The sequence below is a fragment of the Ochotona curzoniae genome, unplaced genomic scaffold (assembly GCF_017591425.1).
Source record: "Ochotona curzoniae isolate NIBS_2020 unplaced genomic scaffold, NIBS_Ocur_1.0 contig_66, whole genome shotgun sequence".
Lineage (NCBI taxonomy): Eukaryota > Metazoa > Chordata > Mammalia > Lagomorpha > Ochotonidae > Ochotona > Ochotona curzoniae.
In genome coordinates, this window is record NW_024466512.1 from 13,597,406 (window position 1) to 13,615,260 (window position 17,855).

General features: G+C 36.6%; 1 protein-coding gene across 4 annotated transcripts in view; it reads right to left on the reverse strand.

The window, feature by feature from the left end:
* VTI1A (vesicle transport through interaction with t-SNAREs 1A) overlaps positions 1-17,855 on the reverse strand; it is a 347,830-nt gene that overhangs the window by 276,717 nt on the left and 53,258 nt on the right. For all 4 annotated transcript variants that reach the window (XM_040992103.1, XM_040992102.1, XM_040992104.1 and 1 more), the window contains exon 4: positions 2,720-2,797. In XM_040992103.1, the coding sequence (XP_040848037.1) occupies positions 2,720-2,797 (78 nt within the window). The remainder of the gene's footprint in view (positions 1-2,719; positions 2,798-17,855) is intronic.

Genomic DNA, 17,855 nt, shown 5'->3' on the forward strand with positions numbered 1-17,855 from the left:
AAGCAGGCACTACAGGAAGGAAGTATGTGTTGCCTTGAAAATAACTAGTCAGCATTTTCTTTCACCTATCCGCAATCACTACTATCTACTCCTTCACTATTTCCTCCTTTTATCTCTTCATATTTTAAAGTGAAACACATCTCAATATTAATTATTCCTGATTTTGACTCATTTTGTTAATCTACAACTTCAACCTGGATATTTAAAGTTTTTCAAAAATAACATTAGAGTTCCGATAATTAGTTTACCAATTATAATACAATTGGTATATATTTATTAGTTTTGCAATTATATATATGTATAATTAGTTTACCAATCCAAGTTAGTTTAACAACTAACCTGAAAGTAAGTTTATTTGTAGGTAGAAAACATTCTTACATGAAGTATGGTAATTCCACCACAAATTATCTTTTCAATTACTAAGCTACAGAAATAGATGTGGAGAACCAACTTCAAATCTTTTCTTTAAAGGGTTTCTGTTTTGAGTCCATAGTCTGAATGAATATTGATTCAGGACAGTCATTCTCTGGCACCATGCCTGGTTAAGCATACATCTTAGTTTCAGTAAATATAATTCCTATATTATGGCAAAGAGCCTCAGAACAAAATTTAATGACATTATCACAACTTGGAAATTTTTGCTCCATTTGGTAACAAAACATCGAAAAAGGAATGTGCCGTTTCTGGACTTTTAACCCTTCTTCATTTAGACAGAAAAGTTTATGGAAGTACTGATCTAATAGTAAAATATTCTCATGACTATAATTTGTGTTTTGAAGTGACAGCTCCTTACAACTAAACTTCAGATTATCCAAGCACTTTCAGAATTCCTAAGTTTGATTTAATATAAGTCCAGAGGAAAACTTTGTATAATCACTTTAAAGTGACAGGAACATAATTTGAGAAATTCAGAAAATATGAACTCAATCTATTATTTGTGGAATATTCTTCTTGAGGCACAAAAAAAATTATACTTACATATATGTAGGGGAGATGCTCTTGGCACATAATATGTCCATTAAGAGAAGTGAACAGTCATTCAGAAAAAAAAAGGATCCCTGTCACAAAACTCCTCTATTACAATCAAGGAGTCTGAGCTACATGGCAACACCCTGCCTTTCTGTTTCCTCTTTCTTAGGCAGTAGTTTCAAGTGACGAAAAGATCTAGAGTGTTTTTAAGGAACTGACATGGGAACCACACAGTCACTGTTTTGCAAAAAAAAAAAAAAAAAAGAATGATTTTTACATTAGATAGGAAGTAAAATCATGAAGCAAGTCATTCAAGCAGTATGAGCAATTGAAATCTCACTTTGAAAAAGGAAGAAAATACTTTTCTCTTATCCTCACTTTATTTAATCTATTATGAGCAAAAACCCTTTATCACACCAACCTTTCATGTTTCATGTGTTGTTTTCTGTTAGCTACTCTCACATTTCAATCAAGAAAGCTGAAATCCCAAGTCATACCTCAACGTGTTTACACGTCTGATCTCAAGCTGATAACATCCAAATAGCAGAAACGGTCCATCCCATCTTTCCCAAAACAAATACCATCAGTGCAGTGTCTGTCTCCTCTTTGGGGTGGATGGATGGGGTGGGCTTAACCACACAAGTAACCTCTATGTTTACAATAAACATTACAGTAGAAAACAATATGATGTCATATACCAGGCACACCATCTATTTGAAATGCTAAATACAATTAGGTAAATTGATAAGATATGCAACATATTTTACTGTCTTGTTAAAATTTGGGTTTACTGAGTGAGTGGTTTAAATTCATTTTCACTCAGGCATAGAACAGTCCTGTATAATACTTGTCAAACTAACAGTAATAAATACATTCAGGTGTTGCTTCTGAAGCTCCCCGTTGTAAATCAGTCCTTAAGGTTGACTGAGACACTTTTTAAGTCACCTCTTCTTCTCAGAGGTTCTTAAAACATTTTTAAAAAGTCTTATGTATTATTGATATGAGCTAATGAAGTCTGCAGTATTAATTCAAAGAAAGAAGCAGGACATTAGTTAGACTCATGACAGTATTGTGTGATCCAATGAGAACTGACAGCCAAGTTGTAATGCCCTTTTAAGAATAAGTCATATCTTACTTATTGCTTATGCAGATTTTAAAGTGCAAAAAAGACCTACCCTATTATTATTATTGCTATTATCATTGTTATTGCTCTGATGTGACAGCAGCGGGGTCTCTGTATGGGTATTTGAGTCCTGTACTGGTACACGCAATTTGCATTTTGGTGAATGTATTTTTAAGAAGCTACACAATAGGGGACTGAGCTGCCCTGTTGAATTTTGAAAGCTTACTTTCATTTGTTTTGCTGCAAGTGTTGATTTAATTATACTGCATTATTATCAAAGCTGCATTATGTACTTTTTTTACTCCTTTTACATGTGTTTGAGGTGAAGACCTTGGCTTTGTCTGCAAACAGTGTGTTTCAAGTTATTCCTTAAGTACTAAATAATAAAGAAAAGAGAAAAAGAGATTTTTTTAAAAGATAGCAGACAGTGATCACAAGGTAAAGGGTTAAATGTAAGATCTCCAAGAAACATTTTGAAGTTGATTAAGACTCCAGCTTTGCATTAAACAGTATCGCTTCCACATGAGTTGCTGCTAATGCTGTTAAGGAGCAGCTTGAGAGCCTAGCGCGCCAGTGACCTCCTTCACCCTCCAGCCACCCACCGGGCCTTCCTGATTAGCATTCTACCTGGTTCTCCGAGGAATTCCCGTCATCCCCTAGGAGCTCATTCCGTACTTCGTCACTGTAGGCGATCCGTGACCTTTTCTATAAAACAAAACAAAAAGGGAGAGAGCGAGATGAACATTAGAAAGTAGAGGCTTTGGAGCACGATTCGCATCACGGCAGATCATCTCAAACCTCGAGAGCCCCCTAATGGAAACCTATTGGCTAAAATCTGCACACCAAAGTTGCACAAAGTTCCTGAACTTGAGAAATTAAATGTACATAGAAGTTTTTTTGAAATGTCGGTTATCAACAAAAAACTCTTCATTGTGCAAGTACACTGTGAATACTCATGAAAGGATTCAGATTGTTTATTCCCTACATCGTCACTCAGATAACCAGTAAATTCAAAGTAATAGAGCTACACTGCTGTGTATCAGAAAAACTCACCAGATCATAATTAAAATCAGAACATGTCTTTAATATTGTGACAGGAAGAGTACTAAATAATACTGTCCTTTAAAATCTCTAACTCTGTGATAGTAATTGCATTTCCCCATTCCATGGAATGTCTGGACACACATCCATATTTCCTCCGTTACTACAATGATACTAACCAGAAGAGAGGGGATCTAAGAGTCTACCCATGTCTGAACACAAATTTCAACTTTCAGCAACTTCAAGCTGTCTATAAACAGTGGCCTAATGGAAAAGTTGTGTGTGTGTGTGTGTGTGAGAGAGAGAGAGAGAGAGAGAGAGGGAGGAGATGGCATCTGATAAAGCACATTTCCAAATCCCAGTAAATAAAGGACAAGTAGGCTATGTATGAGTCAATTTTCCCCAATCCCTGTAAATAAAGACAGGCGGGTTAACAGTCAGTGTTCCATGCACCAAAATTTTGTTTAACAGGAAATGTATTGTCATCTGAAGTCAGGGGGACGTGTTGGTAAGCACTTCATGAATTATCTACGTGTACACACATTTAGCTAGAAAAAAAGGCTCTGGGAATTAACTATGAAACCAGTAGATAATCCTCAGAGTCCACTTCAGCATCACTATTTCAGACCCAGATTCAGTTTTATAAACTATTTTGTTGCAGAAGCCTGTGAACCAAGCAAATAATAAAAAATAATTTAAAAATAAACAATTAAAACTGGCAGGTAGGAAGCAGAAATCTTTCTCATTGGATGTTTCGGACTTAAAATTTCTTGCCTATTCAATTGTGACCTGAAAAAAAAGTAGCACAGTTTAAAATGATTCCATTATCCCTTAGCAGTAGTTAACAGTGAGATTTTAAACCTCATTTCCAAATGAGTGAATGATTAGCATTGCTTGGGCACACAGAGATCATAACACCTTTAACATAATATCATATGAGAATTCAAAAGAACCTTTGACAAGAACAAGCACTAGACGTCTAAAACATCGTCAAGTTGAAGGTTCTATCAATTATAATTCCTTATCTAAGTTGTAGAGCACAGAAAACTATTTCAGGAGCTATTTCTTAGTTCTTCCAAAGATGAGAGAAAATTAATTCACACAAAACAGAAAATTTGGCTCATTGCACGTCAATGCAGTTAACAAGGCTTATGGCTCTAGCAGAACCCAGATGAAAATGACTGAATGGAGTATACTTAAATAATTCTAAACACCCCTTCAGTTTTTAGGAGGAAGAAAATAAATTGCATGGAATTCTAAAAATTATTCTGGTGCTTTGGCAAAACTGAGACCAGAACTTTGGAGTCCTGACTCACAGCCCAGTGCTCATTCTACCACAGAAAATTCTGCCTTCCCCAACCCCCAAACCCTACCAATCTATTATTCTGCAGGCTAGGAAAAAAGGCACAAGAATTGCAAAACATTTCCTCATTAAGGAGACAGTGGCATCCTTTCCCTGCCTTGAACATTCCTCCCTAGCACTATGTGGCTGGTGCAAATGTATGCCTTATATGTTGGTAACTGTGATGAGTTTGTAGGTAAATAAAAAATAAATAAATAAAACTAACAATGTGCAGAGAGGACAAATTAGGGAAGTTAAGTCATTAGCCTGAGATCAGTAACGGCATCTATTTCAGATCTCCTGGTAACTCCTGAGTGATGCCATTCATTCATTTGTGAACACAGCAGACTTCCTGCTACCCCAAACAGCACAGAATACGCCTGCTTCTGTAACTGCATTCACTGAAGCCACTGTTCATTAGTTAGTTCAATTGAGCTCATAAACAACTGCACTGAAAAACGCTAAATTAAGAGGGAAGTCCACTTCATGACCTTGATATGCTATTTAAATCAACTCAAATATTTCCTTTGCACATTTGGAGATCCCCACTACAGCAGTTCCAAACTGGCTAAGCAAAAGTATTTTACAGCATGAAAGGAAATGAGAACCTTTAAACAGGCTGTGGTATCAGAGCTGCCTTTTTAATTATTCATCTCATCACTCTGGGGGACTAAGACACTCCACAGTACGCAAGAACGTCATATGGAGATGGCTTTTGTTTTGCACTCTTTTCACCAAAATATCAACAAATTTGCATAGATTATTCAATTACATTATATTCTTATTTTGATTTACTACACATCAAAAGAAGAAAATTACAAATGTGCATCACTAACTATCTAATCTTGCTTTCCTTCGAATCCACTGCTTTTGAGTGTACATGCTCAGCAACAGAGGGGAACTGAGAATTCGGCCATGCTGGAAGGGTGGTCTCTATAAATGTCATTTCTTCCCATTGGGAGGGTGGACACTGGTCATTTGGATGGCTTTTTGGATATAATTAAGCAAATGATATGCTGAGTTTAACCAAGAGTTCTCTGACAGGACTGACTTCCCTTAAAGGACGAACATACAACTCATTTCAAATATCAGCTAGTTTCTTCATGAAAATGAGACAATGCTGAAAACTGAGATCTTTACTCTTGAGTTCCATTTTACAAAATAAAACAAAATTCTGTTGTACTAAGAATTGTATTTAGATGCCCAACCATTGCACTTTCTCATAATTTTTTTATGGCTTCAAATTTTAAGTAAGCTGATGATAATCAACTGTAATTTAACTTGTAACATCATCACTAAAGTCCCTAAAAAACCCAAAAGTTACATTACTTTGAATGATAAATTGCTTATTTTATGGATAATTTTGCTGTAAAACATTAATAAACCATGTTATCTTTTATGGAATTTTTTAAAACCTCATGCTACATTATTAAGTATCCACCCATTTTCTTAATTTGGAGACACCAAAATTGATTAAACTGAAACATCTATTGTGTACTGATAAATCTAAACTAAAATAATTTTGCTTTATTATCAACAACACACACAAAATCTGTTCTTTAGCCAAATGTAAGCATAAGAATTTGAGCTGGAAATGTCACACATTCAGCTACAGTTTGAAGAAACCCAATTCATAATGCATTTTATAAATAGTTAATGACTTCTATACATAAGCTAACCAGGCAAATCAAGAAATTGTCAACATTTTTAGTCTTAGTTGTCAGTTACCAGTGTCTATTGGTGCTTTATATGTGGCTTCCGGAGAAGACAGAAGCTCTATGCAGTTTGTAATCTACCACAATTTCTGGTCTGTACCATAGGGTGAAAAAACTGACAATATTTGCCCCCCCACACACGCTTAAATGAGAGTATTCCTCACTTTAAGTTGTTTCTAGTAAAGCTTATTCCCTCTAACTTACTATAATTGAGCAGAGTTCGCACAGTTGGACAAAATCTATAGGTTACATATGAGCTATAGAATAGGGTAACTGATTTTTATCCTTCAATTATTTGTACAAAGTTTTGATTTCTATTGTAAACTGATGACAAATGTGACTCCAGTTATAACAACAAGGCTTTCAGATGAAAAGTGATGTTTGATTTTTCACTTGGTAAATGAACACTACTTTTGCATCCTGACTGGCTGATTTTCTTAAAGCCAAGTTCAAACAGATGCACTTGTTCAGTTCTGCCTGGAAATTTGGCTTGAAACAAACCACTTACTGACCCAAGCCTTAACATTTCCCAACTGAGCTGAAGGTGTTTTTGGACAGGCCCTGAGATACCAGAAACAAAATAAATTAACTTAGTTTAAAAACTAATTAAAAATTGTGATCTGTGGTACCACCTTCAATGACTCTACATGTGAAACAAGGTATACATAACTAGAATGAGGATTCCACAGCCCACCACCAGCAAAAGCATAACAATGAAGTCGGTTTATTACTAAAGCATATATGAGAATTTAATTTCCATGGCGTGCACATGGCAAAGCAATTGCTTAAATTGCCTCACCTGGGAATTTAATACAATGTTATCATCAGACCAGCCACATTGTAAATAGATTTATAATGCTTTCCATGTGCTGTAGTCTGTTGCATATGAATTAAGTAATGATCTGGTATTACAATAAAATCAGCTCTTTCCCACACCTGGCAGACAGGATATTTCACTAAATTAATACGCATACAGCTACATCACAAGGCATGGGAGAGGAAACCATCTCGAAGGCATTTGACTCGAGTTTTACACGGGAAGCTAATACTGCACGGTAGACTGCCACAATGGTGAGTGAGCTGCTCAGGACAATCTGTTTCTAACATCTGTATCGCAGAATTAATGCTTTCTTATTCCCATTCTACCTCACCTAATTTTCTTCATTCAGCACTCTAATTACTAATCAGCAATCCGAAACATTCACAAACACTAAGGCAGCCCTTTATTCTAATCTATGTGCTGCAGACAGCCAAATAATTGATACAAAGTACAGTATGATTTTGGTAAGTAATGAAAGAAAAGCTTGTCCTACTTCCTAATCAAATTGGTCTATAGAAGAAATAGTTAATAGATGTCTCCATACGTCTAAAACAAATTGCCCAGTCTGGCCAACTCTTCCACTGCTTTTACCATGGTTTTCAATCTCCACATATTTAATAATGCCCAAGGTTAGCAGGTGATACATCTGTTAAAAGCTGCTATGCTTTCACAGCCAAAAAATTTAACTACTTCTGTTATAATTAACACTTTGGGATAGCTATAGAATACCATGAAATTATATTTACTACTTATTCATACATGTGTTGCCAATCATTTCTAATCTAATTTTATCTGACTTCAGTTAAATAATAACATAATGACCAGATGGCACTTTCTAAAATGCACCTATCTTTGGGACCAGGTATTCCATTTTTAATTTCACTTCCACTTCTCTGTGGCCAGTTTCAGCATTTTAGCCACACATTACCCCATACCCGCTCTGAAAAAGACTCATCAATTCAGGTCAGGATACTTACATTTTAGAGAAAAAAAAAAAAGCATATGAAAGAATTAATGAATCTTTGTCTACACAGTCTTCAGTCTCCTGCACTAATTTAAGGAAAAGGTGACTTAAAGTTAAATCATGTCATACTACAGAGTTTCTGTAAAGGCAGAATTAACTGTGAGGGGAATGTTTGATCCCTAAAAAGTTGCTAAGGTGGAAAAGCACAGGGCACTGAACGAAAGGAGTAATATTCAGTAAATGTTCTTGGGCAAAATAAGTTTTCAGAATATCAGTTTCCTCTCCTCTAAAGTAGTACTGTCAATACTTAATTCCTAGGGTTGTTGTGAGGATTTAAATATTGCAAATAATGGAAACCTAACCTAACACCTTGGGTGAGATAACTTTACAAAGCATGTTCAAGGGAAAATCTGTTGATACTATTGGGGAAGATGAAATAAAACTAGTACATGTACAAGGTTGACAGCATAAAATAGTGTATTTTTAATAAACATTATCTGTTACCATATACCAAAGATAGCTTTTAAAAGCCAGCATTATTAAATCCAATAGTTCCATTACCTTGCTTTACCCAGTTGCTTATTTTATAGTGCTACAATTTTTGCATGGCTTCCAAGTGCAACACCTCTACTGCATTTCTTTAATGTTATCAGAGAAAGTAAGTTTCAATCTGTTTCTTCTAAGTAGTCATTCTACTAAACATGACTTGCTCTGGCTCAGGGGACTGTTTGGGTTAAATGTCAAGCTTATTTGCTGCAGAGTGCACATGCCACATGTCGTCAGCACTGCAGCATTAATAAAGGGAGAACACCCTTTCTATCTATCAGGAACTCATAGCCAATGGACCATAGGCAAGCCACCAGAGAGAAAATGTTAACACGCCTTGCTGCTAGGCTACCAACAGAGTTGGAAAAGCAGGTTATTGCAAGAATGCTGAAATAATCCATTGTTCTTTACTATGTAATACCAGGAAAGGAGATTTACAACTTCTTTTGAAAAATTTTTTTATCTTTTTATCCAAATTATTTTTCACTTGCTACCTCTGTTTGTAGTTTCAAACATTTTGATATGCTTGAAAATTATATTTGGTTTGGCTGTAAATAGTTGGATGAATTAAATCACATTTTCCATTAATTACTTTAAAAATTTTAGCTATAATGCCAATACTTATATGTACATAAGGTTATATAGAGATGTGTGCACACACACTAAACCCTAAACCCATATGCAATCCACATGGAGAAAGAACTCCCTATGGGCTGCACACTACTAGAACAGTCTCCTTTTAATACTATGAATTCTGACTGCGTTGCTGCTGCCTCATTTAACGATTTGTAAAACGAAGAACCAGAAATCAAGCAAATGTACTTCTTCATTTCCTCTCCGCACATTTTTGAACTTTAAGTTTAGCATCAGTGTTTCAAAATGCAACGTAAGTTAGTATCATGACCTTACTCACTTGCATATGCTTATAGTTTATGACTTTTGACAGTGCTTTTGAACACAACGTGGCTGTGTTAGCTTGTCAAGAAACAATTAAGTTACTTCATTCACAAAATCAGCCCATGATAGAATGCCCAGATGTTACTGACAGCATCTGGAACAGAGTATAAGTATGCACGATGGAAATAAAATTCTTTCAAGTCTCTCTGAATGCAAAATAAAAGACCTCCATAGACTCCACTTTCAACAATCAAAATGTTTATTATTTCATTTGTTAATCATAAATTAATACTATACACACCATCACTGGAAAAAGATACTCTGACAAATGAATGCTATATAACGGATACTTCATCTGTCTTTTATTTCTAAATTTTATTGTTTTTATTTTACTTGAAAGAGAAACAGAGATCTTACATCCATTGGTTCATTCCTCAAAGGTCCATAACAGCCAGACTGGGTCCAGCAAAAACAAAAAGCAGAGAACTGAGCCTGGGCCTCCTGTGGGGTTGTGCCTATGTGAGCCATCATCTGCTGTCTCCCGAGGTACTCATCTAGCAGGAAACAGGAATCACCAGCAGAGCTGGGACGTGAACTGAAGCACTTGGATTTTAGACAAGGGCATCCCAAGCCAATTGCCTACTTCATCATTGGCATTTTAAGATGAATACATAAAACACTTAAATGTCTATAAACAATTCATGCATTTCTATTTTCTAGTCTTGCTGTATAATGTGCTGACCACTGGGAAGGAAGAGTGATCACAACTGTAATTCCAAGTGACGCAGACAATTCAGGGATCTGAAGATTTTGTACAAGTGACATGGGTGTATGACATGAGACTTCTAGATCAGGCTACACATTCAGAGACAAGGATTCTCAGCTGAGTAAGTGATCCACTCAAGGTCACAGAACTAGGAGCAATCAGGCTGGACAAGGACAGAATGTTTCCTGCTGGTCTTTCTATCTCAACACCAAGACAGGCAGGAGTCAGTCCACATTCAGTCCCCAAAGTCAAGGCTGCCTGCACCATTTGCCTTGTTATACAAATTTTTAATCAGCTACAAAATTGATTAGTTCTGAGATTTTTATTTTGGTTAGCATTCTCCAAAACAAATAAATTAGCAACAATAATAAATCCATAGTTAGACTTCACTGCCAACATCTAGAATACTGACAACAAATGTGAGAGTTGCAGAGCAATAAATGCTTCAGGTTAAAATGTCTTATGTGACATAATAATGCATATGATCTCAAAGGCTGAATTTTAACCACACCCATGGGTGTTACTTACATATGTTTTAAGATCAATCTTCAAGGGTTACATAATAAAACAACAACAATCTATCCACATGGCTCAGAAAAGAGCCCCACCAGTAATTAGGAAGTAAGAATTATCCACTTATCCATAGACTCTATGCAACCCTAATCAATTACTGTCACATTTTAGATTGGAACCAACCATGTTACAGGCGAACATTATCAGTAACTTTTTTCTAGTAGTTATTTTCAAATTCATGTTTGATAGATTCTTCATTACAGTTATAGTGAAGTTACAGTATTCATAATTCAATAAGTCTTTTAAAGCTTTGTGGATCTAGCAAAAAAATTATATGTAGACAATTTAAGAAAATCATCTTAGCCCAAACACTCCATGAAAACATTCTGAATGTTACTATATATTAGTGTGATGAGAAACAAACATAACTAGAATAAATATCCACACATGATTAATTAAAAAAAATCTTTTCCAAAAAAGACACTGTTTTCAACTGAAGAAAAAAGATCCTACCTACTCAGAGACAACCAAAGGTTCTTTCTGTCTTCAATGTTTCATATTCTGGTAGTTCCTTCAAGAATATAAACACCTTTAAGGGGGCCTAGCATTACACACTTTACAAAGTCATTTAACCGACACTATTCTCTCCAGGTAGTACCCAGCTCTCTTCCTAGCCTGCTTCTTAAATAAGTATCTACACACACTAAGTCCACTTATTTATGTCCTGGTGACTCCCCAACTTGCTATGAACCAATGCTTTCTAACCACTTTCAGCTGTCCCCAGAATCTCCAATGACGTTCTAGCTATCAAAACTACTGGCCACATTTTGAAAGATTAACTTGGGGCCCGGCACAGTAGCCTAGTGGCTAAAGTCTCACCTTGCATGCACAGACATCCCATATGGGCACCGGTTCTAATCCAGGCAACCCTGCTTCCCATTCAGCTCCTGGCTTGTGGCCTGAGAAAGCAGTCGAGGATGGCCCAAAGCCTTGGGGACCTGCACCAGCATGGGAGACCCAGAAGAGCTCCTGGCTTGTGGCTTCAGATTGGCACAGCTGTGGCCATTGCGACCACTTGGGGAATGAATTAATGGATGGAAAATCTTTGTCTCTTCTCCTCTCTCTAATCTGCCTTTCTAATAAAAATAAATAAATCTTTAAAAAATGAACCTGTTACTTTTTCAACAGCTTTGAACTTACAGAAAAGTTGCAATAGCAGCACAAGGAATGCTAAGCATTCATTATTACACATTATTATTAACTAAAGCCCATTCTTTTTTTCTAAATTTACTTTTTTTTTAAAACTAATATCCTATTTCTGTTCCAGGACTCCACTGGATGCTCTACATTACATTTAATAATTTTTTGACCACATGTCTGACCATTTCTCAGATTTTCATTTTTATATGAACTTGACAGTACTAAGGAACACTCATTCAGTGATTAGGCATTTTGTAAAATGTCCATTGTTTGGGATTGCTGACAGTTTTCACAGGACTAACTGGTGTTATGTCTTGGGGAGAAAGCCCACAAAGATAAAATTCCAGTTTCCTAACATCTTACCAAAGTCACATACCATCAGCAGCAGATGATATACAGTTGACCCTGACTTTGAGTTCTTGGCTGTGGAAGAGTTCACCAGGTTTCACCGCTGTAGTTACTCTCCTCACAATGTACTCACTACGGATAGTTCAGGTGGGGAGTTAGGCTCCACCCTCTGCAGGGCGGAATATCTACATAAAATGATTTTGTATTCTTCTATATGGGAGATTCAATCAGTTATTTATATCAGAATGGATTCATGCTGCATTCATGGATATTTATTTTACCCTTTGGGTCACAATCCAATACTGAGGTATCAGTGCTCAAATTCCAACCTTGGCTCCAACGGCCACGTCTCGATCCTTCTGTCCACTTGACCCCTCGGTGGCCTCTTACACTTTGCCCACTTCTGCATCAGCAGTTTCAGAACAGCCACTCCAGCAGTCCCACCTAACATTACGGTCTCTCCTTCGCCGGTTTCTCTCAGTCTACATTCACAGAAGGCTGGTGTCCACCTTCATCTTCAACTTCAGCCTCCTCTTCACTCCTCAGAATCATCTCACCCATATCCTTTAGTCCAAGTACCAGGAGAAATGGGCAGAGATGTTTTCTGCATGATCTAGTCACAAATCCATTTCCTGCTAGGCACCTGGGTAACTTGAAGGTATCAGACAAAAAGAACATTATCTTTCTTCTGTAAACTGTTCCTTCTCTCCTCTTCCTCCCGCAATCTGATGGATGGTATCATGATACACGTGGTCTCCTTGGACAAAAACCTAAAATGTATTCCACTCTTGCTTTACATGTCAAATCCAATCAATCAGCAGACTCTATCAACTGAATCCTTATTTTCCAGAATAAACATAACTGTGGCCCTTGGCAATATTTCCAGAATATTTGATACCGTATACACTATCCTCAAGTCTTTCCTCATAACTGCTGCTGTCATACAGTTCATCCTCTTTTTCCATATGAATTATACTTGGGAGAAACAGCCATGGAAGGACATGCTTTTAGGCAGAGGGAAGCAATAGGTACAAAGTTTCAGCTCCACATCTTGGGAAGAAAAGGAGAGCCCCTTCAACCCTATCGCCCTAGAATATCAAAGTGATAAAACAATCAGTCTAAAGACATAATTTACTTTAGCACTGCAAAGTCACAACAGAAAGCAAATTCATGCAATGAAAGCCAATATGCTACAGGAGGAATGCTAATCAGCAGATTGCTTTCCAACTTTATAAGTCAATACCACATTCTTCTCTAATTTCACACACAGGCATACCTTCCTATCAGCTATCTTAGTGTTCTCATGACTTACATATTTCCCTTTTTATTGTGTAGAAGCTAAAAGACCATCATCTCAAACGTGATGATGTACATGCATATTTCTTCTTTGTTTGTCAGGATTTGTAGGCCTAAGGAATATGAATTATCTCTGTTATCTGCACAAAGAAACTCTGCTACAAGCCTGGCGTTCAGTGTGCTTTTATCTCTGAGACCCCAAATTGTACTGTTAGGCAACACAGGGCACTTATCTAGATTGAACTGTCATACAAATAGATTTTTATCAGCCATTCAATTTGTATTGGGGAGCATGCCAACAAAAACAAAAGCCAGCAATTTAAAACAACAAATCTATCCTCCACTGACAGCAACAAATTGCTGTGTCCCAATTGCATAGGAATTACTATAGATCATATACCCTGCAAGTGAGTACTTCAGAAAGAGAACTGTTCTTGGAACTAATTCTGCCCTGTTGTTCCTGGCAGTAGTCTAACACAGATCAAGTACTCAGAGTGCTTACAACTAATAAACATGTAAGAAAAACCACAACAAAGAGGAATTAAATGTTATCAGAGGAGAATAAGGATATTTAATAAACTTCTGAGTGGAACTGCAGTGACTACATAAAGGAAACCATATAGTGTTGCATTTTTGAGTATGTTCTCTGCTCAGTGGTCCCTCCAAGAAGGCACGTGGTACCACTCATCAAATAAGCAGTAGAAGGACTATTACTCTCCTCCAGCTGAAACTGATGTGGCTCTGCGACTTCAGCAGCCACGAAAAACAGACTCTAGTGTACCAGTCTTACTACAGTCATAACCTTTCTCAAGTTATTTGGGATATTCAGAGTGATTTTATTCAAAGGTGGTGTTAATCTTGGACATTAAAGGTAATAAGTTTAATCAATAAAATATGATAATATTTTTACAACTGAAAAAATTTCAATTATTCCATTAATAATCGTAATGGTTAAATCTCGTCCTCTGATATGTTTGTTAAATCACATCTTTGCTCTATATCTTTTCTAGCTATTCCTTCAATGAAATTCAGTCTGAATTGATGGAATCACAAACTACCCCAAGGGGAGCATGCAACTATGCAAATTCAGCTTATGACTCCTCAACAAGCTGAAGTTAGAACATTTAAAGTAAAAAACTGAAATTAAATGCCTATGATTTCACTCATACGAATCTCAGTTAATTCATCCAAATGCAAACATTTACATTTTGAAGATGAATTTCTTTTGATTTAAACTATGTTACAAGAATTTAGCACTTTGCAAATTCTGTTAACATGTCACATGGCGAAGTCACAGACAGCATTACACAATTTAGCAACAGGAATGATGCTCAGGTGAGGCTTTAAAATGGATAGCTAGATAGCCAGAAAAATAATATCGCCATACACAAGCATGGAAAGAACCTCCCCGATGAAACAGGATCAAAGCTGGTTGGGCCAGAACATTTATTAACTCCTGTACTTCAGAAAACAGCTAAGGGAAAATGATTCCACTTCAGAGTTATAAAATCACATTAGTTTAAAGACATGGAAAGATGCATGCTATATGCAATCATTTCAAACTGTTCAAAAATATATGCTGAAAAAGACTTGCAGAGAAAGTAGATATAAATGATAAAGCAAGTGGAACGAACATGAAGAGCAGATCAGTGTAGGGAGAGAGCATATGTATGTTCTTCACACTGCAACAATTTTTAGAAAGTCTGAAATTCTTTCTTAAATAGGAAATTTTAGATTAATAGAATATAAGACAAGATTAGTGGATGAAGTGGCAGGGAACTTCTCTGGTAAGCTAATTTTCACCAAGTAATTGAAGTCTGAGATAAGCTGAATGGTAAATCCTTGAAGATACAATAAATCTTAAAAAAAAATATCGGACCATTCTTCCTTTCAAACTCAAACAATTTAAACTTTGAATTTCACCACAGAGGATGGTGGTACTCTCAAGAAAAACATGAGACTTTTTAAAAATAATTTAAAAATAGCAACGTAATTTTATGTTCTGGTTCAGCTATTGATGTGGATTCCAAAAAAACTAAAACTTGTCAGCAAAGTTTAAAGTTATCACCGCAAGGTTACAAAAAGGGATATTATCTACCATCTACAAAAGTCTGAAAGGATAGTATGCTTCTTTTTCCTTTTATTTTAACGTTGAGGAAAGTAATTATGAGACTGGTTTTCAGATCAGAAGTCAGGATTGATTATATAATTTCCCATAAATGCCTTGACGGACCTAATACAAACCTCACTCTAGTACTGTAGCACTAGCTGGGGTTCCTGCTCCTGCTCGTATGTCATTTTCTAGTGTTCCAGAAGAGAACACATACTTTGGGGCAGTTAAACACGTGCCCACTAAACTTTGACTTGATTCGGCAACTAAGGCAGTGCTGATCTGTCTAATTTTGACTGTGATAGCACTGGACAGGGGGTGAATGTAATTCTGGTCTCTAAAAAGAACATAGCCAATTCTGGCACTCTATAAATATGCAATCATAATAGGACCTTAGGGCTAGAAGAGACTTTGAGAGTCCTCTAGTGTGCCTTGCTCCATTTTACCATCCTGCGCGAAAAGCATCTTAGGAAGACCTCCAGGAAGTCCCTTTACTTGTACAGAGAGGCTTTCCCACAATCACTGGTTACTGTCAGGAATTATTTTCCTAAATTACACTTAAATCCGCTGTACTACAGTTTCACATACAGGAGAGAAGAACAAACAGCTGCTGACCATACATGGCATAACAGCTCTTCACAGACTTGAAGATACGTAACAACTCCACAACTTTCCATTCAGGAAAAATGATCCCAGGACCTTTCTTCATCTGTCTAATTTTCCAACTCTTTAATCATCTGAGGGGCACGCCCCAGAGTTTTCTTTGAATTATCTTTAGGCATGGTATTCTCAATTGGAAGCAGAGATAGACATTAGTGGATTCTTGCAGCATCTAACATGAACCGAACTGTATTCAATCTAACTCTTAATATGTCAACTGGAGGAAACCATTCCTTTTCTGTTTTTCCTTATTTTTGCTCTGGGTATGTTTCATATTATACATACGTAATAATTTTTATTTGCATTTTGAGGTTATAGTTTTTAATCCTCTTTAAAATTTGTTGTCTTTGAAGAACTAATACAACAAAGCAGAAAAGGTAAGAGGCTAGGGCAGCCAATAAGACTGGATTCAAATATTAGCTTTGTCCTTTTTGACTGTGATTAAAAAGGCCTACCTATGAAAATGCTTCAAAAAAATTCAAGGAAAAGTAATATTAAAAGTAGCTTTTCCAAGAACTTTTTGAAAACACTCCACATGCACTGGTTTCAAAAAAAATCTTAAGCCAAAATAAAAATCTTCAATTCCAGTTTTCACAAAATTTTTGAAGTACCCTCATGCTTGATTTTTGCTGAGATAGTTATTAAACAGCTAATATGGTGCTTGACATAGATTAGGAATTAAAGCAAATAAATGCTGAGAATCATTACTGAGAATTTCAGCAGACTGATTATTCTTGCACACAAAGCTGTAGGCTTGGCCCTTGGCTCCGTATTGGAAGAGTCCCTCGGTACTCAGCGAGGCCACTTGTGTTCTGGTCCCTGTTATAACCCAACCACTCATGACTAAGAGACCCAACAGCTCATGTTTTCCAAGTTGATCTTGGCTGCCAAGTCCAATTTGCCTCCATTTCTGGCCTTTTAACTTTTGATTTTTTTTTTTTTTTTTGCCTTTACAAGTATCCAACCTTGATTTTCTCTGCTTTGAGCCTCAATGTTTTCTAAAGATACAGCTTTCCATTATGCTTTTAGTCATTCCCAAACTAAAGAAGAACACGTTGCACAATAGAAAAGCCATGAATATGTTTCATTATCAGCACGTTATTGAATAGTATGTGACACTAACTGATTCAAGTCAAATTGTGCTATTTATAACTATGTGACTGCAGAGAGGGAGCCTACACTTTCTTAGATCAAGTCTGCATATATGCATAAAAAGAGTAAGGATGCACACTTTGTTGTAATGATTAAATAGGATGTATAATATGAGCACAGCTTCAAACATTAACAGCTTCCCATTTAAGTCATCATATTTGCCTTACGGGATGAGGTGGGTAGATGAAAAACAAGAATAAATATTTTAATTCTCTATTTTTGGATAAACTCAAAGATAAATCCACAGATCGATGAGATTAGCAGCATTTCTGAACTGTTGCATCCACCTGGGCAGAACCCTCGGATAGCAGGCGCCACATCGAGACCCTGGGTTGATTTCAGGTGGCACTTCCCCATCCTCTGGTACGGGATGGCTGGGAGGCTCGGTACGGC